The sequence below is a fragment of the Balaenoptera acutorostrata genome, chromosome 17, assembly GCF_949987535.1.
Source record: "Balaenoptera acutorostrata chromosome 17, mBalAcu1.1, whole genome shotgun sequence".
In the NCBI taxonomy this organism is placed as follows: Eukaryota; Metazoa; Chordata; class Mammalia; order Artiodactyla; family Balaenopteridae; genus Balaenoptera; species Balaenoptera acutorostrata.
In genome coordinates, this window is record NC_080080.1 from 52,997,104 (window position 1) to 53,024,424 (window position 27,321).

A 27,321-nucleotide genomic window follows, 5' to 3' on the forward strand; every position below is an offset into this window, starting at 1 on the left:
CTAGCTCCAGCTTCTCACTGAGGGTCACTAAGTTTCTGAAGACCTCTTTGGACTCCTCATCCACCTTCTCAAATCCATGAAAACCATGAACAAATTGTAGGCAAAGGTTCTTCCAAACCCCATTCATGGTGACGGCCGTAACCTCATGCCAAGCAAAGTCAGTATTTTTTATGGCCTTGTAGATGTATAGTCCTTCCAAAATTGTCACAAGGTTGTTCCTGATTGATCACGCACCTTTACTGCCTGACAAAAAGTGTGACGTAGATAATGTTTCTTGAAAGTCGCTGTAACTCCCTGGTCCACAGGTTGGATGAGTGACGTAGTATTTGGTGGCAGATGCACTACTTTGACTTTGGGATGAAAGTCACCCATGAATGGGGGGTGGCCTGGAGCATTGTCGAGCAACAGAAGAATGTTGAATGGGACATCCTTCTCCAAGCAATATTTCTCTACCTCCGGGATAAAGTGGTGGAAAAACCAATCCTGGAAAATGGCCTGTGTAACCTAGACTTTGGGGTTACTCTTCCATACAACAGGAAGAGAGCCCTTGGCTATATTTTTAAGGGCTCTTGGGTTCTCTGAATGATAAACTAAGAGAAGCTTCAGCTTCGTATCGCTGGAAGCATTGCCACCAAACAACAGAGTTAGCCTATCCTTTGTTGCATTATAATCTGGCATCAACTTTTCCTCCTTACTGGTGTAATTTCGGTCTGGCATCCTCTTCCAGTACAGTCCTGTCTCATCCACATTAAAAACCTGCTTGGGTAAATATGTACCTTCATCAGTAATTTCTCAAAGCATTTCAGGAAATTCCTGGGCAGCTACCATATCTGCACCCGCTGCCTCACCACTTACTTTTATGTTGTGAAAGTTGGCTCTAGACTTGAACCGATGAAAACAGCCATGGCTGGCATTAAAAGATGTTCCCTCTGGTTCTTTGCCATGTTTCTTCTTCAAGTCTTCATAAAGGCTTTTACATTTCTTTTGAATCAGCATTAAAGTTAACGAGACTCAGCGCTGATGCTGATCCTGCGTCCACACACTGAGAAGTTTCTCCATCTCCTCCATCACTTTTCCACGCTTCTTTGATATTATTGTTGACATCATCGGCACAGTGGACTTCACATGTTCCACAATCTTGTCCTTGTTCTTTAGAATTGTGCCAATGGTTGAACCATTCGGATTATAAGAATGAGTGACGTCTACAATTTTTTTGCCTCGCTCCACTCTCAATTATTTTCACTTTTGTTTCCATTGTTATCGCTTGGCGCTTCTTAGCAGTACCAGCTACATCACTGCTGCTTTTACACTTGCTTCTGGACATCCTGGGCTTGAAATAAAGATCCTGTACTACTGTATTGTGTACAGTACTGTATAGTAAAATACACAAAAGCACAACCACTTGTAGAGGATGCCCACACATGACAATGTATGCCAGACATGTGAACTAACTTACATGATTGGACATGAGAACGCATGTTCAAATCTTTGAAAGTTCTCAACTTGAATGTTCGTATGTAGGGAACTTAGTGTACTGTGCCCTGTGGGGGTGGGGAGTTAGCCACTTTAGAACTGTTTTTCTGTTTGTTACAGTTCTGTGAAACTCATGAACATAAGCCTCATTGGCCACCAGAGTCAAGCGAACAGGGGGTGTCCCCTGGTGGCAGCTGCAAAAACCGGAGCACCAAAAGTATGCACAGATGCTTTTGGGGGAGATACTGGTTACCTGGAGCATGGCAAAGCAAGAGTGCTTTGATAGTGCCCACCCTCTGAGATCTCTGGAAATGATTACTGTGTGTTAAATTAGATACCTGCTCCTCTGGCTGAAGATAAGATAAGCAAATAAGTGTCTTTCACAGAAAGTCTGGGTGCTTTTCAGTTGACTGTCTCTGTGCTGGGCTCTGGGATGGGTGAGTGTGCATGAGCCCTTAAATAATTGTTTCTCAGTTTGCTATAGCCTTGTGGGTCTCATGGACGCAAGCTCCATTGGCTTTCTAAGTTAGATGTTTTGGGGTTCACCTCTCAGGTACAAGTCTTTAAAGTTGGGGTGCCCAGTGTGGGGTTCAAGCCCTTTGCTCCTCAGGGAGAAGCTCAGGGTTGTGAGTTCGCTCCCAATACTGGGTCTCCACGCCAAAGGTGTGGTTTATGGGAAAATTTTGTCTCAGCCTCTCCTACCTGTTTTGATGTGGGTTTTTCCTCCTTTGTCTGATGTAGAGGAGTCACTCAGCTAGTTTGGGGGTTTCTTTCAGAGGAATTTGTTCTATATGTAGCTGTAGATTTGGTGTGTCTGTGGGAGGAGGTGTGTTCAGCTTCCTCCTATGTTGTCATCTTGAACCAGCACCCATTGGGGACCATTTTAGAGGCTGCCTACCACAACTAGATTCTGAAAACCTTGTAGACCATGTTAAATATTTTTTATTTTATTCTAAAGGTTATAGGAAATCATGAAAGAGTTTTAAACAGAGAATTCATAAGATCAGATTTGAGTTAAAAAATAACTTTTTCTAGTGTCAAGAATAGATAGGCTAGAGTGGATGCTGGAAACCAAATAAAAGATCATCGCTATAGGACAGGTGAGATTATGTGGTGGTTTGAACTTTAGTGGTAGGCATGGAAATGGAAATAAGTGGATGCAATAAAAGGATATTAATGATGTAAACTAAGTGGACCTAAAAGATAGCTTTGATGTGGGAGTTCAAAGGAAGAAGTCAAGGATGATTCTCAGTTTTCTGGCTACTCTAGCAGTGTGGATGGTGGTGCTATTTCCTGGGATAGGACCAAAGAAAACAATGTGGAGGGATAAAGGAGGAGGTGAGTTATCTTTTGGGGTAATTAAGGTGAATATGATGAGATAGCCAAGTTAACATGTGGAATAGACAGTAGTTTGATAGGTCTGATTTTTACCTTCTGATGCCTGGGCTGGAGATCGAGATTCAGGAGACTTTAGCATATAGTTGTAAATGATGCCATGGTAGAAGTTGAAAGTACAGTTGACCCCTGAATAATGCAGGGGTTAAGGGTGCTGACCCCCCAAGCAGTCGAAAATCTGCCTATAACTTTACAGTCAGTCCTCTGTATATGTGGGTTCAACTGTTTAGTACTGTAGTACATATTTATTGAAGAATATCCACATATAAGTGGACCCACACAGCTTAAACCTGTGTTGTTGGAGGGTCAAATGTATTTAATAGTAAGATGAGAAGAAGGCCTATCACAGAGGAATTCCAACATTTAAGAGGAGGAGGAGCTGGCAAGAAGTAGTAGAAAAACCAGGAGATGGTGGTGACACATTCCTTTCCATCTAGTGATGAGTTTGTATATTTGAATTCCTTCTAGCTTGAAATCATTATAATCAGTGTTGAAGAAAAGACATATTTAAGAGATAGCTTGTTTCTTTTGTTCAACAAATTTTTTTTTCAACAAATATTTTTTCAGAATTCATTGTATGGAAGGCATTGTGCTGAGTAATGGCTAATGTACAAGGTGAATACCATGAAGGGGAAAACTGAGTGAAGTGGACTTGAGGGAAACAATAGCTGTTTTGGCTGATACTTGAGATGCCTGTTATACTTCATGTGGAGGTAAATGTTGTTTGGGCAGCTGGATATATGATTCTGAAGTTAAGCGGAGACCTCTGGGCTTTTAAAAATTTGCATGTTTTTGGCATGTTGATGGCGTTTAAAGCCATGAAACAAAATGAGATCACCAAAATGATATGTGTAGAGAAACAAAGGTCTGAGATTAAACCCAGGACACATCTGGGCAGTGAGGTTTTGGAGATGAGGAACCAACAAAAGAGAAGGAGCAGTTATTGAAATAGGAGTAAATTCAAGAGAGTAGTATTACAAAAGCTAAGCGAAGAGTGCTTCAAGAGTGAGAGAACACAGCAGGTACTGAGGAAAAGGGGTTGGATGAATTATAAAAAGACGAGGAAATTTGGGGGATTGATGGATATGTTCATTATCTTGATTGTGGTGATAGTTTTACGGGTTTATGTATATCTTAACACATGGTACACATTATGAATATGCAGTTTATTTTATGTCACATATCTCAATAAAGCAATATTTAAAAAATTTCTTATATTAACCATTTATGATTTTTTTTTAAAAAAGGAGGGAGTGAACAGCTGTCAAATGCTGTTGATAGATCAAGTAATATGAGAGTTTACTAGGAAATAGCATCCTTGGTTACCTTAACTAGAATACCATCAGTGGAGTTGTGGGGGTAAAAGTGATTTGTGTGAGCTCAAGAGAAAATGGGAAGAGAGAAAGTGGAGACAGAGCTCTAGACAACTTTTTGAAAGAGTTTTGCTGAAAAGAGAATTTGGAAAATGAGACTGAAGGGAGATGTGAAGTCAAAAGGAAGCTTTTTGTTTTGTTTTTAAGAAGGGAACAATTACAGCTTACAAAGATAGTATAGCTTGTTTTTATACAGATGGGAATAAATTGACAGAAAGGACAAAATTGATGCTATGTGAAAAAAAAGGGAAGAATTGCTGCAGTGATATCCATATATTCCTTTGCCATTGGTCTTGAGAATTCTGGCCATAATTATGAAAATTAATTTCTAAATCTGTTTTGATATGCTCTTTATTTTATTCATGGTTTATTTTAAAACTGGGTTTCATGGATCACTTTTGAAGATAGCTTTATTTAAAGCCATGTATATTTTTTATGTGTAATTACCATATTTGATATCTTTCATCTTGTCTGTTCTTAAGGTTGATATTAATTATATTGGTCTCTTATTTTATTTCAAGAAATTATAATATCCATGCTTCCTCAGATAAAATGTAGATCTTCCAGTCCAGCACTTATCAGCATAACTGTGATTGTTACATAAGCTACCACCATCAGCCATTGTTAAGAATCTTTTCTTAGCAGGATATGCTCTCCCTATAAAGTAATTATGTGAAATAGTTTTACTGAAGAATTTGACAAAGTAAATTTTGAGCTTCCAATACTCATAGGATTGATTGTCTTGGGGGTATGAGAAAATTGATGTAATCTTTGCTTGGGATAGCAGTTTCTTCAAGTTTTCTAAGTTTGTTAACCCTGACCATAATTCTTTCCATAGGTGATAGGAAACCCAGGAGCTTTCAGAAGAAGTCTTTTATTCTCTGCCTTGTCTTATTTGGGTTTTGAAGCTTATCAAGTCATTTCCCAGGCTGCTGTGGTTCATGCTGCAGCCAAAGGTAAGCCTAAGGTAAACATCAGGAACACTTAGAGTTGTTTGTGTTTGTTATATTTTGTTAATAACTTATTATTTTTGAATAGATAATGCAACTAACATGTTAGAGACTAGATTATTTTCAGCTTTTCTCTACTTGTCTATATGTCTCTACTGTGGACAGACAGATATATAGATATAGATATAGATATAGATATAGATATAGATATAGATATATGTATATGTATATATATCAGACTGACAACTAGAGAAAAGCAGAAAATAATCTAGCCTCTAATATGTTAGTTGCATTATCTATTCAAATATATAAAATGTCTTCTAGGAGCTAGAGCTCCTTCAGTGAGAAATACTCAATTAATACTTTATAGTTTTATAGGACCCTTGGGCTAAGAATGTTTTTTACATTTTTGAAGGGCGGAGGGGTTGTGGGGCCGGGGGGGAAGAATATACCACAGAGACCATATCTGGCCCACAAAGAATATTTGCTCTTAAAATATTTACTCTGGATCTTTATAGAAAAAGTTTGTCAACCTCTATTTTTTTAAATATTTATTTATTTATGTATTTATTTGGCTGTGCCTACTTTATAATGATACAATGATTCTTTTGTTTCCTTAATGCCGAGGTGTTACATTCTTCTTGATGTAGTTAAGAAAAGTCTAATTACTTTGAGATAAAGACATTTTATTTATAAACAATGCAATTTGGTACTAAATATCAAATAACTGGCTGAAAAATAGAAAAATTCCATCAAATTTTTTATTTTTTAATTTAGCAAACTATAGATATATAAACATAAAATAAGACTTGCCATATTTTAAAAATTAAATTTAGTTAAACCAGTTGTATATGTAGACAGAGCCAAAATTCAGTCTATTAGAGAAAAACTTTTAATTTATGAGTTAATAAGCCTTTTTGTTTTTCACAGTCCTCACTTTTTAACTATCAAGAAGGTACTTGGGAAAGAAGAGATTTGATTTTGAATAGATGTTCTTATTAAAGTTCTAGTAGATGAAGAATTTGAGATTAGCTAAAGAGTACTAGTTATTTGTTGATTTCATTTGCCCATGACTATTCTTACATTTTTAAAAAAGCAGATACTTGAATTGCTACATTTTTGTTTTATCTTTTCTTTTGTTTAATGTATCATTTATTTTCATGAAAGACAAAGTAGAGGACTTGGTTTTGTCACTGGCTCAATGACATATTTTGGCAAATACTTAAAACTCAGCTTTTTAAATCTCCCTAGACTTTTCATCATAACTTTAACTCTCACAACAACCTTGTAAAGTAGTTAGGAGAAGCCATATTTTCACATTACAATATTAATTTTTTTTAAAGCATCCTTGAGAGACGTGCCCAGTGGTTGCACTTCTAAGATTTTTCTGTGTGTGCCCCATTATATTAATTTTTGAAAAGAAGCTCAAAAAGTTAAACTTCTTCAAAGTACCAGAGCAGAGACCTTACCTATTTCTTTTCACGTCTACACTTAGTTTCAGTGAGCTTTAGCACCATTACAGAAATTAGTGCAAAGTCTTAGGGCTTCCCTAAGGAACAAAATATGGGACTTTGAAAGGCAAAGTCAAAATTATTTATAGGCTTAATGATCGTAGTTGGTTTTTTGAGAAGTGTCCTAATGACAGAAAATTACTGCATATTTGGTAAATTAAAAATAACATGTTAAGGTGCTGGGCCCCTGTGAGGCCTGCATGATCTGGGGTGTGGCCTTGCGCAGCCACAGTAGTAGAGGGTGAGGGGGGGTGTCAAACCGTCAACTGTTTCCTGACTTTGTACTTCAAGGTACTTTGATGTGGCTTTCCTCCATTTTCTTCCTCCACCTCTTGAGTGAATGGCCGTGAACTGGGCTACAGGAGTCCTGTGGATCACCAAGTGGGTGGGCTCCCTTGCCCAGAGATCGCTCTGTGTCCCAGCCAGACTCACACATCCTGCTGAGCAGTGGCTGACCCTTCACTCCCGTTTCTAAGATGGCTACTGTCAAGTGTGAACTTATTAAGAATTTCACTTCAGAGGAAACCGTTCATCACAATAAGATCTCCATTATAGGAACTGGATTGGTTGTCATGGCCTGTGCTAATAGCATCTTATTAAAAGGCTTGAGTGATGAACTTGCCTTTGTGGATGTTGATGAAGGCAAACTGAAGGGTGAGACAGTGGCTCTTCAACATGGCAGCCCGTTCATGAAAATGCCAAATATTGTTTCCAGCAAAGATTACCTTGTCACTGCAAACTCCAATCTAGTGATTATCACAGCAGGTGCATACCCAAGAAAAAGAGAAACACACTTTTATGTAGTCAAGTAAAATGTGCCCATCTTTAAATTAATGATTTCTAGTATTACCCAGTGTAGTCCTGGCTGCAAACTGATATTTGCTTCCAATCCAGTGGATATCTTAATTATGTAGCTTGGAAGTTGAGTGGCTTTCCCAAAAACCATGTTACTGGAAGTGGCTGTAATCTGAAATCTACCCATTTCCATTTCTTCATTGGGCAAAGGCTTGCTATCCACTCTGAAAGCTGTTATAGATGGATCCTTGGTAAACATGGAAACTGAAGTGTACCTTTGTGGAGTGGAGTTAACATTGCCGTGTCCCTCTGAAGGATCTAAACTCAGATATAGGAACAGATAAAGATCCTGAACAGTGGAAAAATGTCCACAAAGAGTGATTACCTATGGCTATGAAATGGTTAAAAGGAAAGTTTATATTAATTGGGCCATTGGCCTAACTTTAGCTGATTTAACAGAAAGCATTTTTAAGAGTCTTAGGAGAGTTTCCACTATAAGTAAGGACCTCTATGGAATAAATGAAGTGTTCCTTAGTGTTCCTTGTATTCTGGGAGAGAATGATATTGCACACCTTACAAAGATAAAGCTGACCCCTGAAGAGGAGGCCCGTTTGAAAAAGAGTGCAGAAAAACTTTGGGAAATTCAGAAGGAGCTCATGCTTTAAAGTTGTTTAAGCTACCATTCTGAAGTTATTGAAGAGATAGTAGTTACAGAATTGTATAACAAACTTGAATAAACATGAATTTGTAGAAGTTGGAAAAAGGAAATGGGGTATAGTGACTCCCCTGTTTATTTAGCCCTCCAGCTTTTTATTTAGCATCCAGATGCTGGATGATACTTACATTTTTTTGTTTTTACTATTCCTAAGTAAGTGTATCTGACTTTGTTTCCATTGTCATACGTGACTTTCTTCTGCTTCCTGCTTCTGCTTTTAAGGACTCGTGATTATACTGGACCCACCTGGCTAAGATAATTTACTATTTTAAGGTTAGCTAATTAGCAACCTTAATTCCATCTACAAGCTTAATTCCCCTTTGCCCTAGTAACCTGTACATTTTCACAGGTCCAGGGGTTGAGATATGGGCTTGTCTGGGGCCATTATTTTGCCTACCACAAATATTGACTAAGAATGCTGAGACTATTTACTTCCTACTACTTACTCTTGAAGAATCTTTGGCTTTTTATAACCCAAATATGGAAAATCAGCCACTGATAAAAATATAGAATAGAATGAAAGCAAACTTAAGAAAATTAACTGGCCATGAGAATATTGCTAAACTATAGCACCTAACCAGACTGAAGTAGGATTATAGAGGAAAAAAAATCTTTATTTTAGGGTTTCTTTGCTGTTGTCATTTAATTTTTCTTAAATTAGTATAATTACATGATGATTTTAACTTAAAAAATACTTCAGTTTACATAGTTGTGGCATATATTTATGAGGTTTTTTTTGCTGGTCTAGATTTTAATTTTTCATAAACTTAAAAAAATTTTAGTGCACATGTAATATATAATATTGTACACCAACTGTACTTCAATGAAAAAAAATTTTTTTAGCCTCACATACACTATGATTAAAGCATACTAAGATAAATAATAAAGTAACTTGACTGAACATATTGGAATGTTGGCTTATACATAAGACTAAGTAATACAGCACCCTTATAGAAGACAAAATTAAATGTGTATGTTAGTAATAACTGGAATATCTGAAATTCAGACTAACTGGGTTTTTTAGTAACTAGTAAACTTTTTTAGAGCATTACACTGTCTATAAGTTTTATGGTTTTTGTTGTAATATCTAAACTCATTAATGAGTTGGTTGGAGCATAGTGCCTCTGATTTAAGTTTCAGATCCTCTGTGTAGTTAACTTCATCTAAATTTTTTGATGACAGATTTGACTCTTTTTCTATAACAATGTCTGTATAAATTAGATCATAAAAAGAATCTAGTAAAACAGTGTGTTGCATTCCATGCAAATTAATAATTTTCCGTGCTGTAAGTGGATATCATATCATTTTCTGCAATGGATTTTTACTTCACAGCGGCAACAATAACAAAGGCTTTGTGTGAAGGGTAAGGGTACCATAAATTCCTCACAGAAAATTACTTTTTTCATTTTTTAAAATGTGTCATATTAAGTCAGTACCAGAATAAGTTTTCTAATTTTTTATTTTCCAAGGTTTTAATAAATCACTTATTATGTGTGATAGTTTCATACTTATTTCTACTATACTTACATCTCAATTGTTCAGAATTTCTGATCTTTCTTTATAGGTGATTTCTGTATCTAATTTCTTTTGCTTCTTTATAAAAGTGTTCATGTTTCTTAGAATTATTGCCATCTGGCTTGGGAAGACCTACTTTATTGTGTCTTTTTCTTTTATAGTCTTCAGAGTTGAAGAAATCCTTGAACAAGCAGACTACCTATATGAAAGTGGAGAAACAGAAAAACTTTACCAGTTGCTATCCCAGTACAAGGAAAGGTGGGCTATGTATGATAGGCCTGGGTTTGTGGTTTCCTGAAATTTTTTGTTATTTAACAATTAAAATATTCTTGGTGCTTGGAATTTTTATAGTTTTTAAAAGTTTTTACTTCAAAATAATACTTCTTAGAGTTTAATTTATAGTATGATTTTTTTCTTAATGTTAAGTGACTCAAAAGTGCTACCTATATCTCATTCAGAAAAGGTGGTTCTACTTATTCTAGTTGAATGTTGAATTTTTTTTTCATTTTGTTATTTTACTTTGAATAAAAGGTAGTCATTGAATAGATGTTTATCTTATCTATATGTATATTTCTCATTTCTTCTAAATTAATTTCTTATTGCTTTAAGATTTGAATGAGCTAGGATGATTTTTTGTCACCATTGAATGATATCTGTGTATCGCTGTGAAGCACAGTCTCATAGAGGAACTAAAAATACCTCCTTTTTCTATTTTTAGTATTAGCTTACATCTTAGTCTGGTGTATTAATGTGCCCTCATTTTTGGGGGGAGGATGAAGAAGGAGGGAGATTCAGCCCAATAAAATAAGTCAAATCAGGCTAGATGGCATTTCCAGATCACTGATTTACCTCATCTCCTGAACTAAAAATATTGAGTCATTTTCAACTACCTTTCTTAGATTCCCCAAACCAGTTTTCCCCACAAGACCCATCAATTTTACTTCCTAAATACCTATAGGATCCAACTTTCCTTCTCCATTGTTCCCTCAGTAACTTGAGGTGGTTGGCTTGGCATTTTATAGTCATTTCAGTTACTTGAAAAGTAAGCTACAAGGTAGTTATTCCATATTCATTGAATTATAGTTATACTATTGCTACCTTTAGTTTCATTCAACTTTATGTGAATAGTATTTTTGTTAAGAAATGTATAATGTAGTAGGCTTAAAGACAAACATTTAATAAAAAGGAATTTAAGGTTAGTTTTTAAAGAAATATTCCTAACTTTTAATCTTGGTTTCTGTTTTATTTATTAGCCATTTCAAGTCTTATATAATTATATTTAAATGGCAGTTCTTCAAGGAGTCCAAAGCTTTAAATATTTCATGCATCATGGCATGGATGATACATTCAAAGATAAGATTTATTTTGAGATTACATTATATTTAATCATTCATTCATTAACAGATATTTATCATATATTTTTTGTGTGCCAGGTACTGTATTTGGAGCTATGGATACAGCATTTTGTTTTATAGAGCATGATCTTGTCTATAAATTTATGTATTTTATGGTACTGTCTGAACCAGTTAGTGAGCTGTCTGAAGCACAGTGCCACTGAAGTCAAGCTTCAAGTTATATGTTGAATTTTGTAGGGAAAGTGTTCAGAGAATTCAAATACAGATATTTTCTAAGGAAGTTAGTATTTTAGATATTATAAGTAAGTTAATGTTTATGTATAATATTGGATATTTTGTAGGAAGTTTTGTCAAATACAGTTTTTGTATGGTAGAAAATAATAAATTTAACATGAAAAACGGATTTTGATATCATATTGCTCGCTGTATCCTCACTGACCTGAAAGACCGTATGTATTCATTAGTGATATGACCTTTAACAATTTTAAAATTGAGCTAAAATGGTTGTTGTTTTATATTTATTTCAAATCAGTGAAGATGCAGAGTTATTGTGGCGTTTGGCACGGGCATCACGTGATAAAGCTCAACTCAGTGGAACCTCAGAAGAGGAGAAAAAACTCTTGTTGTATGAAGCCCTAGAGTATGCAAAAAGGGCACTAGAAAAAAATGAGTCAAGTTTTGCAGCTCATAAGGTGAGGTGCTTACAGTACTGTAACTGTTACCATGTACTGAGAGGGACATTGGTCTGTACTTACCTACTGTCTCTAATTTACGTAGGAAAGAAATAGCTCTCTTTTAAAGAAGTAGGGAAGAGGTTTATTTTTATAAGATTTTTTTCAAACAGAAGTAGTTCTTTGCATTCTTGAACATTTATTCTAAGTTCATTAGTATGTTTGATAAATTACTTTTGTGAAGGCTTATTTTTAAACCAGAGTGTTAGTAGTTTCATGAATTACCTCAATCTTCATTTCTAGTAGTACGAACACTGGACAAATGTTTTCTCATTTTCCTCACATTATATTTCTGTTTTATGTGGAGGTAGGAGTATAGCAGCTGGACAGCTGAGACCTAGTATAACTTTTTACATGTAACTCCACTAGCTTCTGGATTTCCTGACTGGTTTAGAATGTTATTCAGTGGATACTGTGGGGAGACTAGGGGACATTATTGGTATTTTGGATTAGGACATCACTTTATCATACTAGACTGTCCTCAGTGGAGCCCCCAAATCATTGTGACAACCAAATTCTGTCTCCATGCGTTTCCAAATGCTCCCTTTAGGGGATGGTTCTGTCTCCCCCCGACCCCCACTTCTACCGCTACTTGTTTATATTAAGGATGAAACATACAGACCCTTTAAATTTGCTGAGACTTGTTTTATGGCCCAGAATATGGTCCATATTTATAAATGTTCTTTTTGCACATGAAAAGAATATTTATTCAGCTGTTGTTGGGTATATCTCATAAATGTCATTCAGGTCAAGTTGGTTGATAGTGATAGTGGTGTTTGAATCTTCTATATCCTTACTGATTTTCTGTCTACTTCTATAAATTATTGACAGAGGGATGTTGAAATCTCCAAGTATAATTGTAAATTTATCTGTTTTTGTTTGCAGTTTTTTTAGTTTTTACACCATGTATTTTAAAGTGCTGTTATTAGGATTATAAACATTTAGCATTGGTATTTTCTTGATGCATTGACCTCTTTATCATTGTAAAATGATCTTCTTTATCTCTAGAAATATTCTTGGTTTTATAGTCTACTTTGTCTGATATGAATGTAACCACTCTTGTTTTCTTTCGATTGTTAACATGTTACATCCTTTTCTGTCCTTTTACTTTTATTTGTGCCTTTATATTTAACTGTACTTCTTGTAAGGAGATGCTAATTCTTGCTTTTATTTTTACTTGTTTTATATTCTTCACATTATGTAAAATTCACCATTGTAATGTATACACTTCAGTGGTTTGTAGCATATTTTACTATGGTGTTCAACCTTCACCACTATCTAATTCCGGAACATGTCCATTACCCCCAAAACAAACTCCATATCTATAACCAGTTAGTCCCAGTTGTCTCCTGCTCCTGTCCCCTGGCAAGCACTGAGCTACTTTCTGTCTCTATTAATTTGCCTATTCGGACATTTCATGTAAATGAAATCATACGTTATGTGGCCTTTGTGTGTCTGGCTTCTTTCATTTAGCCATGGATGAACAACGTTCATCCATGTTGGTATATGACAGTACTTCATTCCATTTTATGGCTGAATGATACTCCATTGTATGGAAATACCATTTTTGTTTATTCATTTATCAGCTGATGGGCATTTGGGTTGTTTCCACTTTTTGGCTATTATGAATAATGCTGCTATAAATAATTCCGTACAAGTTTTTGTGTGAACGCCTGCTTTTATTTATTTATTTAATTGAGGTAAATTCACATAACATAAAAGTAACCATTTTATACATTTCGCATTTTTATACCATTAGCATTTATACATTTACAGTGTTATGCAATAGTTATCTCTCTCTAGTTCCAAAACATTTTCATCACCTCAAAAGGAAACCCTCTACCCATTAAACAGTCACTCTCTATTCCCTCTTATTCCCAGCCCCTGACAACCACTAATCTGCTTTCTGTCTCTATGGCTTTACCTACTCTGGATATTTCATAGAAGTGGAATCATACAATATGGGATAATTTGTGTCTGACATCTTTCACTTACATTGTTTTTGAAGTCCATTCACCTTGCAGCATTTATCAGTACTTTATTCTTTTTTATGGATGAATAATATTTCATTGTATACCACATTTTGTTTATCCATTCATTAGTTGATGGACATTTATTTCCACCTTTGGCTATTGCTTATAGTGTAGCTATCAACATTCGTGCACAAGTATTTGTTTAAATATGTTTTAAATTCTTTTGAGTATATACCTAGTAGTGGAATTACTGGTTCATATGGTCATTCTATGTAATTCTTTTTGAGGAACTGTCAAATTATTTTCCAAAGTAGCTGTACCATTTTACATTGCCACTAGCAGTGTATGAGGGTTCCAGTTTTTCCACATCCTTGCCAACACTTGTTATTGTCCATTTAAAAAAATTATAGCCATCTTAGTAGGTGTTAAGTGGTATCTCATCATGGTTTTGATTTGCATTTTCCTAATGACTAGTGATATTGAACATCTTTTCATATACTTATCGGACATTTGTATATATTCCTTGGAGAAAATGTCTATTTAAATTCTTTGCCCATTTTTAAACTTGTCTTTTTATTGTTGAATTATAAGAGAATATTTTCTGTATACTAGTCCCTTGTTAGATATATGACTTGCAAATATTTTCTCCCATCCTGTGGCTTGTCTTTTCACTTTCTTAATAGTGTTCTTTGCAAAAGTTTTTAATTTTGATAAGGTCCAATATATTTATTGTTCTTTGATTGCTTGTGCTTTTGATGTGATATCTAAAAAACTTGCCCAATCCAGTGTTACAGAGGTTTTCACCTATGTTTCTTTCTAAGAGTTTTATATTTTTTAGCTCTTACATTTAGGTCTTTGGTACATTTGGACTTAACTTTTATGCATGGTGAGAGGTAGGAGTCCAAATTCATTCTTTGGCATATATATATCCAGTTGTCCTACCACCATTTGTTGAAAAGATTATTCTTTCTCCACTGAATGGTCTTGGCATCCTTGATGAAAATCAGTTCAACATAAATGTATGGGTTTATTTTTGAGCTCTCAGTTCTATTCCATTGGTCAGTGTATCCTTTTGCTAGTACCACAATGTCTTGATTACTATTGCTTGGTAGTAAGTTTTGTAATAAGGAAGTGTGAGTCCTCCAACTTTGTTCTTCTTTTGTTTTGACTTCTTTTGTTTTGACTATTCTCAGTCCCTTGAATTTCTGTATGAACTTTAGGATCAGCTTGTAAAGTTCTGCAAAGATGCCAGTTGGATTTTTCAAAGGGATTTCATTGAATTTGTAGATCATTTTGGGGACTGTCACCATCTTAACGATATCTTCCAATCCATGAACTTATGCATTCTTCCCTTTGTCTAGGTCTTTTTTTTTCCATCAGTGTTTTGTAATTTTTCAGTGTCAAGTAACTGTCAAAGAGGATCTTCAAAGTAGCAGGAAAGAGGCTTTTAGGCAGAACTAGAGTAGCATTTAATTTGGAGGGTTTTTTTGTTGTTGTTGTTGTTTTCCTTACAACTGATATTCCTAGATCTTTGTGAGCTCTGGATTTCTAAACCTTTTGGGTGGTTCTTTTCTCAGCCTTGGATAGTCTTTTCATATGCAAGCGATGATCTTTACTCAGCTGAAAAGGGTGACCCTCTGCAGTTCTTCATCTGGAGTTCTAGCTCCGGTCAGCTATTTCTTCTACAGTATTCTGCTCTGTGAACTCCAGACACCTGGGCTTCCCCAGACTCCCAGTTCCATCTCTTCAAAGCAGAGACACTGCTTGGCCTATTTTGCCTCCCTGGGCTTCAACCTAGAAATTTCTTCAGGGCAGCCATGGGGCTCATTTGTTTCTCGTCTGTGAGGTGTCACTGTTGCCTGATGTGTATAATATCTTGAGAGTCTTTATTTCTTATATTTTGTCTGCTTATTTTAGTCTTTCAGGCAAGAAGGTAGGTATAGTATCTATTACCCCTTCTTGGCTAGATTATCTGTTATAAAAGAAAAGTTTTCTTTAAAAATAATGTAAACTCATTACAGAAAATAGACATTTTGGAAATTGAAAAAAAGTACCAATATGGAAATAAAAATCACCCATGATCACAGCTCCTACCATCAGCTCTTGCTAGTATGATCATTAATTAACAGTCCTATGTAGTAACTAAACGCCAATCTAAGCAGAATGTTTAGGATTCATCCATAAGTTTGTGTTTGCTTTGATACAGATGATAGTTAAATGCATAAGAGAAGGTGATTTTATCTAGAGCCCTGATACGTGGGAAAAGATCAGAGCACCAAATTTGAAATGCTATATGACACCTCTAGTCATCTGAATTTGGGCAGCTGGGTGACTGTCAATGGAGATTAAATGAGCATAGTCAGTGTGTGTTTTAAATTATACTCTTTTATTTTCAATAAAAATATCAAGATACAAAAGATTTTGGTGGAGAATAGATTTAAACAGAAGTTTAAGTATTAACATTTTTATGGTTATAATTATTAAAATTTCACAGATATAAGCACAAACAAAAAGAAATGGTGCGTGTTTATAAGAAACTGTTGTATCTCACAGAACCCAAAGGCAAGATGCATTTAGGCTTCAGGAAAAACTGGCTCAATTGCTCTGAGGCTTCAGGAAAAACTGGCTCAATTGCTCTGAGGCTTCATTGTCTTTCCTCTTTGCTATTATCTGCAAATCTTTTTTTACTTTAGTTTTTTTCTCATCCTCAGTATTGTGACTTTCCACAGCATCTGGGTTTATGAAGCTTGGATATTTTGGTTATGGTTCTTAAGGGAAGAAACTCAGATTATCTCAGTTTGGGTCTGTGTCCAGCTATGGGTGTGGGGACAAGGTCACAATTGACAAATGTGGCTGTTATTACTATAACAATGAAGGTGTGGGAGAAGAAGCAGCTCCAAGAAAATAGGATAAGAAAATAAAATGATAATTATTAAATCGCATGTTTCTCTAAATTTATATTCATACCATAAATATGAATCGTTATCTCCCCATTGTGTTGGTAACTTTCTTAGAGATTCACTACCCTCTGCCTTGTATTATAATTCTCTAAAAACATGTCCAAGTTCCTCGAGGGCCATGTCTACTTTTTCTTGTATATTCCAGTATATTTAATACAGTTTTTGTGCTCGGCTTTTTATTAAATGACTACTGAGGAATAAATATCAATAGTTATTCAGTTTTACCTTGTATTGAATGGAATACTGTTGAGTATTATTATTCTTACACCTTTTTTTCTTCTATTTTTAGTGGTATGCAATCTGTATTAGCGATGTTGGAGATTATGAAGGAATCAGGGCTAAAATTGCAAATGCCTACGTGATCAAGGAGCATTTTGAGGTACTGATGAACTTTAAAAGTCATTAGTTTTCTGAATAGATTTTTGTTTCACTTATCTCTTGCTGTATAGCAAACCACCTAAAACTTAGTGGCCTAAAACAATGACTATTTATTTCTCACAGTTCTGTGGATTAACTGTGCACAGTGGTGCTTCTGTTCTGCTTGTTGTGGCTTAGGTCATTTAGAGGGCTACATTCACCTGGACCCTCAGCTGGGATGGGAATGTAGAAGATGCCCTCTCATCTACAACAGTTTCTCTCTACTTTTCTTCTCATCATTTAGTAGTGTAGCCCAAGCTTCTTTATAGCATGGTAGCTGGCTTCCAAGAGTGAGCATTCCAAGGGAAAATTTCCATCGTGCAGACTTTTATCAAGCATGTTTGCATCACATTTGGTAATAACCTGTCGACCTAAACAAGTAACGTGGCCAAGACTGGAGAACGTGGGAGAGGCTTATACAAAGTCCTGAGTGCCAGGAGGTGTAGTCTCATCTAACAATCTAATACAATTGACATACCACTCCCAAAGGTAATAGTACTGTATACGATTATGATCTCTGTGTGTGTTTTAATATTTCCCCCAAAGTTAATTTACTTATTTATAGTAAGCTCTTCCTTAGGTGCCAGAAATTCTCCAGGAGTTTGTATATTTCATGATGTGCATACACACTATTCCGTTGTACAAAAACAAACAACAAAAAAACTGCAGCTAAAAACCCAGTGTATTTGTCTTTCTTTCTTTCTTTCTCTCTCTCTTTCATTTTTGGCTGGGTTGGGTCTTTGTTGCCACGCGCGGGCTTTCTCTAGTTGCAGCGAGTGGGGGCTACTCTTTGTTGTGGTGCGTGGGCTTCTTATTGTGGTGGCTTCTCTTTGTTGCGGAGCACAGGCTGTAGGTACGCAGGCTTCAGTAGTTGTGGCACGTGGGCTCAGTAGTTGTGGCTAGCGGGCTCTAGAGCACAGGCTCAGTAGTTGTGGCGCATGGGCTTAGTTGCTCCACGGCATGTGGGATCTTACCGGACCAGGGCTCGAACCCGTGTCCCCTGCATTGGCAGGTGGATTTTTAACCATTGCACCACCAGGGAAGTCCCTGTCTTTTGATATTATAGACCATCTCAAAAACACACAGGAAGAGAAAGTGATGAAAACAAACATATTTATCGTTATAGTCTCAATTCCTAGTTAATGTAATGACTAGTGGAAAAGAACATTGGACTAGGAGTCAGGAGACCTAGCTTCTTATTTGGGCATCAGTAGTGTATATATATATATATACACACACACACACACACACACACACACACACACACACAAACACATATATACGTATATATTGATACACATACATATATATTTCAATTTAATAATATGCATTTTTCACATTTTAAGACCTTTGAAATCAGATTGCATTATATATAATCAGTGGTACCTTATAATTGGCAGTGCTTTTTTCTTAGTGGTATATAAAATAATGATGTGTCATAACGTTTATGGTATCTTAGATTCAGTGAAATATAGTAATTTACTTAGTGTCATTAGATAAATCATTTAAATTACTCTATACCTTGGGATGTAGAAATACCTGACATAACTTCCAATGTGAATAATGAAATACTGCAGAAAATATATTAATGTATACTTTAAAGAAACAGTGAAGGCTATAGATTATTTAAAAATAACCAATGTTTTTCGTAAGTTTTCAAATGTGTATGTGTTATTTAAAAATGACAGTGTTAAGTATTTACATGCTAAAAGATCATTTATACTACTTCTATTCAGATTCCATTATTACATCTAAAGTCATAAGGAATTATTATCTTTGCATTGTTTTTGAAGACGTTTAAACTAATGGCAGAAAGAATTACAAAAGAAAAGGTTTGCTTGAGAATAGCCCCTCTCAATCCATCCCAAAAGAAAATTAAACTGTAATGCCCCAAGGCATCCATTGTATATGATGAATTAACTTCTCTTCCTTGCATCAAAATGGACTAGCTCTGTACCATTCTTGGTAGAATGGAAAATGTAGTTACTCATATAATTTTTTGTAGGGCTTAATTTTCTAGTGGAACTCTGATTGGGAAAGGTTGCTTTCAATATAAGTTGTATATACTTTAAAATATATTTTGCTATGTAAATCATATCACACTATTTATAGAATAGTAAAAATTAGGTCAGTGCTGATTCTTACCCATATTATTGATAACGGGATTTCTGTCAAGTCATACTTGATTAGCCTTATTTTAGCTATTATATCTCCCGTTACTAACATTATGATCAGTGGTGGTAATAAAGAGTCTGAAACTTATGAAAGGTAAAAATAATGATGATCCTGATGACAGAAAATATTACTGTGTTAAGCACCTCCTGTTACTTGTTCATTTAATTTTCACCACAACCCTATAAGGTAGGTGTACTACTTTCTTGATCCTATACACAAGCAAACTCAGGCATGGAAAGAATATAGAACTTGCCAAGGTCAAAAAGTAAGAAGTCATTGAGCTGTGATTTAAACCTTGGTGGTCTGGCTTCAGAACCACTCTGGTAACCAGTACAGTTATTTGAAAATGTGTATCCCACACATTATCAACTGAAAGTGAAAATATGTGTCTATAGAAAAGCATAAGCTAGGGAGTCCTAACTTTTTTTAAACTTTTTTTATCATTAGTAGGATTAACATTAATCTATGAGATTTCCTGAGTGGTTTTCAACAAAATAATGGATAAAAGGAGGAGTCATTTCTTTAAAGTTATTCTGTAGTTTATGTTTTACATTAGTTCACATAGGACTTTCACATAGTAAATAGAAATTAGGGAGACTTTATCAATATATTTTATATAATACATAATTAGTAAATTCTGTGAACAAGTAGTATTTATTTTTCCTTTGTTAAGTGTAGGTGGGGAAGTTAAACAAAATTTGCATGTAGGAAGAGACTTTCTAAAATTATTTTGTATTTTGTTCTTTTAACAAAGAATACTTCTACTCAATAGTCATATAGGATTTGCCAAAAAGGAACTTTCTTATTTTTCCTTTAATCTAGAAGAAATATTGAGAGCTATAGATTATTAGTTTTCAAAATTAGATTTGTTTACAGATTTTGTATTTTCTTCATCTTGATAAATCCTATCATTTTCTGAATCTTTTTTAAATTTTTTAAAAATTTTATTTATTTTATTATTTTTGGCTGTGCTGGGTCTTTGTTGCTGCACACGGGCTTTCTCCAGTTGCGGTGAACGGGGGCTACTCTTCGTTGCAGTGCACGGGCTTCTCATTGCGGTGGCTTCTCTTGTTGCAGAGCATGGGCTCTAGGCACGTGGGCTCAGTAGTTGTGGTGCGTGGGCTCAGTAGCTCCGGCGGCATGTGGGATCTTCCTGGACCAGGGATCGAACCCGTGTCCCCTGCATTGGCAGGCAGATTCTTAACCACTGGACCACCAGGGAAGTCCCTCTGAATCTTATAAAATAGTAACCTTAGTATAAGGCATTGATAGTGTACTGAAATAAATTTAATTAAAGAATTAGGAGGGGTGCAAGAGGGAGGGGATAGGGGGATATATGTATACATATAGCTGATTCACTTTGTCATACAACAGAAACTAACAAAACACTGTAAAGCAATTATACTCCAATAAAGGTGTTAAAAAAAAAAGAATTAGGAAGAAAGTTGGTGTTGATTATCAGAAAAATTGAAATGCAGGGTTGCAATTGTTTTTAATCATGGTTTCTTCAGCAAACATAGTAAAGTACTTATTGGTGTTTAGGAAACAAATATGATTCATTTTCTCATTTCTTGTTAGAAAGCAATTGAACTCAACCCTAAAGATGCTACCGCAATTCACCTTATGGGTATTTGGTAAGAAAATTTCTTTAAATAAATATCTCAAAGGTATTTAGTATGATCTTTTGTAGTATGTATACATATCTTGTTTGGTAGTATATAAAAAAGCAAAATGTAAAATATTTAAAAATATTATTTGGCAGTCAAGAGTGTTTAATCCATTATATTAACTAGCAGTTGTACTGGTTATTTAGTGTTTAGTATTTAGAAAATACTAAATTTGATTGTGATCTTGTTAAACATTGTTATTCAGATCATTTAGAAACGTACTAAGACTAAAAAGGCATTGAAACTTTTCGTTAGACCTTTAAATTCCTTTTTTTGGGAAAGACTATTCTTATTTACCAGACTAAATGGAATTGGATTGATCTAACTATAGTAATACAGTAGTAGGATGCCCTAAGAGGGTCTTGGTATCTTCAAGGTGTGTCAAATACAGTCTGATTCATCTGAGGTATAATATAATCTGACTTTCAGTATCTTTCCATTTTTATGTAACCTTTGTTCAGAGCACATCATTATTTTGCTGGTATGAGCGTACACCAATGTGTTAAATGCTTACTGGTTTGAGAGTCTTTCTTGAGACAGGTTTGCCACTGGTTTTCTTTGGGTGTAGTCTACAGAGCTGAGTATTTATTGTCTTCTATGAGGGGTAACAGTGTAAAGTCCCATATCAAACTCTTTTAAAAGAGAAGTAAATATCCTTCAGGATAAAGGACACATTTAACTAAGAAAACACTTACTGAGAATTAATGACAATTGAGGGACAGTCAGTAATTAAGATGCTGGCAAGCAAACATGAATGAAATAGTTTCATCCTCAAGGAGTTCAGACCCTAATCAAAGATCCAACACTTTTTTTCCTACTTATTTCAGAAAATTGTCAAGAGCTTTGGATGTTAATTATTTGCCACACCCTTTCAAATATGTAGACTTTAAATTGTTGGTTGCCATTGTTATTTAGGTATATCATGTTTAGTTTTGTTATTTTTCTTTTTTTTTAACTTCTCTGAGTTAATTTTTATGTAAAAAAATAGGGGTAACGATTCTATTTCATTTAGTTATTGTAAGGAGTAGATGAGAGAATCACTTAGCTCAGCACTTGGCACAAAGTGAGCACTCAAAAGGTGAATGATGTACTGTATTATCATTACTGTTATAAATATTACTTACTATTTTTACTGTCACAGTATACACTGTAATTGATGGATCAACATAAATCAGTCCCTAGATAATTCAGTATAAATATTAACCTACTGGATATTATGTAAAGTACAGACTGTTTAAACATATAATAGGAGAAGATTCCTTTTATATCTGTTAAGTTGCTTAGTTCTCTTTAAGAACTAATTTGAATGTACGTGTCATTTTATTTCCCTATAGGTGTTACACATTTGCTGAAATGCCTTGGTATCAAAGAAGAATTGCTAAAATGCTGTTTGCAACTCCTCCTAGTTCCACCTATGAGGAGGTAGTGTGATGTCCTTTGTTAAGTTAGTACTGATTTCTTAACTGCTGTGCCACTCTACAGTGTCCACACATCTGGAGTTCTGATCAGTGAGGGACTTGAGCACGTTTCTAATGATGCAGTGCAACTATCTTATCAGAAAGGCTTAATAATTATTATCTGTGACTGGTGAGTGTTTTTTTTTCCCCTTTAGGTGAGTGGCTGATAATTCTGGTATATTGTCAGCTAAAATAACCCATGGCTAAAATCTACCTTCATTTTCTGCTTGAAATCTATACCATATAAAAATGATAAAATAGAACAAGAAATATAGCATTTGCTTCTTAGCATGTTTTAGGTACACATTCCGTAAGGTAAGAGTCATTTACCTGGACATTAAAGCATGTGTTTGTATTGATAAATGAAGAGTAATTATAACATTTTTTTCACAGCAGGTTTGAAAGGCTCATGGTCTTTCATATTTCCAAGGCCTTTTGCTTCTCCTGTTAAAAATAAAATTTGAAAGGGATTTCTGGGCAAATATTTTGGGTTTACTCATCACAAAATTTTCAGAGTAAGGAAGCAGACAGTTGAAAAAGTTGTTCCAATACTTGTATCATAATGTTTTCTGTGAAGCTATAGTGCAGAATTTGATGCAAAGAATATTTAGTTGTATAGTTAGAACAGAGTTGGGAAATATTTGTTATTAAAAAGAATGTGCATTCTAAGAAAAAAAGACACGATCAGCAGGGAGTTTCAGACTGACCTTAAAATTTTATACAGGAATTTCAGTAATAAAGGACTTAAAAAAATTCATTGGCATGACTTATATCACTGAATAAACTCAGCTTTTGATTTTATCTAGTTTTTATTGGTAGTCCCTGTTATGATTTAAGAAGAGAAAGGTCAAAGTATCTGAGTTGCACATGATCATGTTCTTTCCTCTCTGCATGTGATGCCAGTTTGGTATGAGTTCTAAGTAGCAGTCAAGTTATTACTAGAAATGGTCTACATAATTGTGATCTGTATTCTGATGATTTAATAGTGTTATGGTCAATTTTGCTATATTAACCTCTCACTGTTGATGAATTGACCATTATTTTTTTTTAGCATCTTTATTGGAGTATAATTGCTTTACAATGGTATGTTAGTTTCTGCTTTATAACAAAGTGAATCAGCTATACATATACATATATCCCCATATCTCCTCCCTCTTGTGTCTCCCTCCCATCCTCCCTATCCCACCCCTCTAGGTGGTCACAAAGCACTGAGCTGATCTCCCTGTGTTATGTGGCTGCTTCCCACTAGCTATCTATTTTACATTTGGGACCATTATTTTAAGATGTTTTAATTTACTTCCTGTCTTATATTTAATATAGGAATAGATCTTTTGAGAAAATGCTTTTTTAAAATTGACTCTGTTTTAATACTTTTCATTATGTTTGGGTTTTTTGTCTTTTTAACAGGCCTTAGGCTACTTTCACAGGGCAGAGCAAGGTAACAAATTTTTTATTTCACATACTAATATACTTAAAATTGTATGAATGCTTCACATATAATAGGAATTTTTTAAACAAAAATAAGTTATTCTGATATACTTCATAAACTTTTTTTGAGCTAGACATTATCAAATAATTTTTAAAGTCCTTATTTAGTAGCGATCACCTGAGTAAGAAATAGACTGCTACTGAATTTAGAGCTGTAATTCTGGAATGGTCCTTCATTTGATGTAATTCAACCTTCCTTTTTGAGAGGAGGCTTTGACAGATTAACTGTTTATTTAAGATCACACAGCTAATCAGAGGCATTTATTTATTTTCATTTAAAGTTTTTATTTTTTTTTAATTGAAGTATAATTGACATATAACATTGTATTAGCTTCGTGTGTGCAACATAGTGATTTGATATTTGTATACATTGCGAAACGATCACAACAGCAAGTTTAGTTAACCCACCTGTCACCTTACATATAGTTACAGGAAAATACTTTTTTAAGATGGACTCTCTCAGCAAATTTCAGATGGCACTGAAATGAGAACTCTCTGGTTTTAAAACAGGCCAGTTTTTGTTCTATTGTAGATATTGTCTTTTGTGACAAAGAGTTTCCTGCACTCTTACTTTGAAGAAATAGCCAGCCTAGAGAACATCAGCCTATCCTAAGATTATCCTTCCTAATATTAATAGGAGAAACTAAAGAAGTAAGGGACATAAGCCTTTGTTACCAAGTACACCCCCCCCCAAAAAAACCATTGCAAATATATTTCTATAAAACTTAATCAGAAGAAAATTAAAGACAATTTATTAAATTTTAGAGCCTACTCATATGGACTTGTTCAAATGTTTTCATGATAGCAAAGCATTTTTTTTTTTTTTAATTTTTATTTATTTATTATTTATGGTTGTGTTGGGTCTTCATTTCTGTGCAAGGGCTTTCTCTAGTTGTGGCAAGCGGGGGCCACTCTTCATTGCGGTGCACGGGCCTCTCACTATCGCGGCCTCTCTTGTTGCAGAGCACAGGCTCCAGACGTGCAGGCTCAGTAATTGTGGCTCACGGGCCCAGCTGCTCCGTGGCATGTGGGATCTTCCCAGACCAGGGCTCGAACCCGTGTCCCCTGCATTGGCAGGCAGATTCTCAACCACTGTGCCACCAGGGAAGCCCAGCAAAGCATTTTTTAAAACACATTTCTTCTAAAGAATTTTGTCTGAATTTTAACTCTATCTGTAATACATTAATTCTGATTTACTGTTAACTACCTTCCATTGATATCCTCTCAAGATGGTAGTTTTACATATCATGGATATGATCTGGGAATGCAGTTTCCTCAGAGACTTAGAAGTGTAATTGCAAAGTTAAAATAGGGCCTTAGAGGCTTAAGGATTCGGGTTGTTGAAAAAAACATGATCATACTCTTGTGGAACTAAAATAATCCTTGGTAATTCCAGTCATCCTCCAGGTTTTACCTTCAAGGTCACTTCCTCTAGGGGGGGCCCTCTCCTTATGGCCCATGTCTGGTTTAGAAGCTCCTCCTATGCTTTTAGTACCTTTTACTTCCTCCATCATGGCCCTTATCACTCCATAGTATGAATATTTGTTTACATGTCTAAAACTAAATTCAGGGAAGATGGGGACTCTGTCTTCTTGCTCACAGTTGAATCCTCATTGCTTAGCACATAATGCTTGGCAAATTTGCTGAATGAGTAAGTAGATGAATGAATGAAGGAATGAATTTACTTAACTCCAAGGAAACTTTAAGCACATCAACATGGCATCTCACAAATATGTTCAAATTAAAGAAATAAAACAATTTTGGGTTAAGGGGCAAATGGAGTTAATCATAAATTATATCCAGGAAGAATTATGCTTTGAATATAGAAGGGTCCCAGGTTGATAGGAGGAAACTGTAGAAAGAATTAATGAAGTTAGTGAGACAGTCCCATGCTTTCATTCATAGGCTTTTTGTTCACATTTTTGCTTCAGCCAAGAATCCTGCTAAAATTCTATTTAGCCTCCAAGTTAGCCCAGGTGTAACCTCTTAGTTAGTGGCTTTTTCTTTGGTTTCTCATAGCACTTTAAAATTTGTACACCTATCAAAGCATTCCTTTTATTCCTATATTACATTTAGTTATGCTCATGCTTGTCTCTCCGTTTCATTATAAATTCCAAAAGAGCAGAGACTTTATCTATGCTTAAACACAGCCCACATTCAGTAAAGGTTGACCAAATGTGTGTGTGTATACACACACACACATATCATCATGATTTCATTTACTCATTCAGCAAATGTATATTGAGTACAGTTCTAGGCACTGTTCTAGGCACTTAGGATGCAGGGAGCAAAAGAGATGATAAAAAGAAAACCCTTGTCCTTCTGGAGCTTACATTCTATCAGGACCCTCAGTTTTCCATCTATTAAATAGAGTACCAATTTTATAAAATTGCTGTGAAAATGAAAAATGTGTGTAATATAGTGCCTGGCACATAGTAGACACTCAGTAAATGGTAATTATAAAATTTTTTGATATGAATAGTTGAACAAAAGAGAATTCTAATTAGCCTAATCATTTATTGACCACACAAGTATATTATTGGAATTTAGATGAAAAAAATTAAGCCTTTAAAAATAAGAGCAATACTATTTCATATGAGATAAATTTAAATTGTTTTTCTTATCTACAGTGGATCCAAACTTCTATAGCAAAAACTTGCTCCTTCTAGGAAAGACATATTTGAAGCTACACAACAAAAAGCTTGCTACTTTCTGGCTAACAAAAGCCAAGGACTATCCAGCACACACAGAGGAGGATAAACAGGTAAAACATCTCCAATAAAGTAAGGCAGATAGGTTTCCACTGAGGCACATTAAGTAAAGGTGAATCAAGAACTTCTTTAAAAACATAATTGTCCAAATGCGTATTGTTAAATAACAGTGTTTATTTCAAATGTGTATAGCAAATATTTAGTTACTATCAACAAACATGTATGAATTACTTGCTGCAATATAGAATTATTCCTGTTTGACATATATATAGCAGATCGAAAAAGATTTCTAAAACATAAAAGGCAAGGGACATGTACTAATGTGGATGCGTTAAGTTCTCTAAGAAATTTTATTCTTACAATGTGCTATCCTGGTTTTTTGGAAATTCTTAGAAACTATAAACTTGTTTCACAAGTTGATCTCTGTGCTGTACTGTTTATTTATAATATGTATTCTTCCATTTTAGATACAGACAGAAGCTGCTCAGTTGCTTACAGGTTTCAGTGACAAGAACTGAGAATTTTTCAGTGAAATATCTAAGAAGCAGTGCCTTTTCATCAAATTATAAAGATAATAAATACATTAACCATACTGTTCTATGGTTGTTTTCTCAGTTCTTTTAATGTTGTGACCATTTAACAAATTAAATATACAAAATT

At 34.9% G+C, this 27,321-nt stretch overlaps 1 protein-coding gene and 1 pseudogene across 3 annotated transcripts in view; both read left to right on the plus strand.

Annotated features, from left to right (window-relative positions):
• Nucleotides 1–27,253, plus strand: part of RMDN1 (regulator of microtubule dynamics 1) — a 43,651-nt gene extending 16,398 nt beyond the window's left edge. Inside the window, exons 2-11 of one of the 3 annotated variants that reach the window (XM_057532206.1) lie at nt 3,436–3,581; nt 5,080–5,197; nt 9,889–9,985; nt 11,615–11,774; nt 17,036–17,125; nt 20,917–20,972; nt 22,340–22,427; nt 23,870–23,900; nt 26,581–26,714; nt 27,129–27,253. In XM_057532206.1, coding sequence (XP_057388189.1) covers nt 3,558–3,581; nt 5,080–5,197; nt 9,889–9,985; nt 11,615–11,774; nt 17,036–17,125; nt 20,917–20,972; nt 22,340–22,427; nt 23,870–23,900; nt 26,581–26,714; nt 27,129–27,179 — 849 coding nt within the window. In that variant the 5' untranslated portion in view covers nt 3,436–3,557 and the 3' untranslated portion in view covers nt 27,180–27,253. The remainder of the gene's footprint in view (nt 1–3,435; nt 3,582–5,079; nt 5,198–9,888; nt 9,986–11,614; nt 11,775–17,035; nt 17,126–20,916; nt 20,973–22,339; nt 22,428–23,869; nt 23,901–26,580; nt 26,715–27,128) is intronic. The other 2 variants (XM_057532205.1, XM_057532207.1) reach the window with 2 other exon arrangements.
• LOC103012582 (L-lactate dehydrogenase A-like 6A) lies at nt 7,114–8,162 on the plus strand (annotated as a pseudogene).
• Nucleotides 27,254–27,321: the final 68 nt, after the last annotated feature.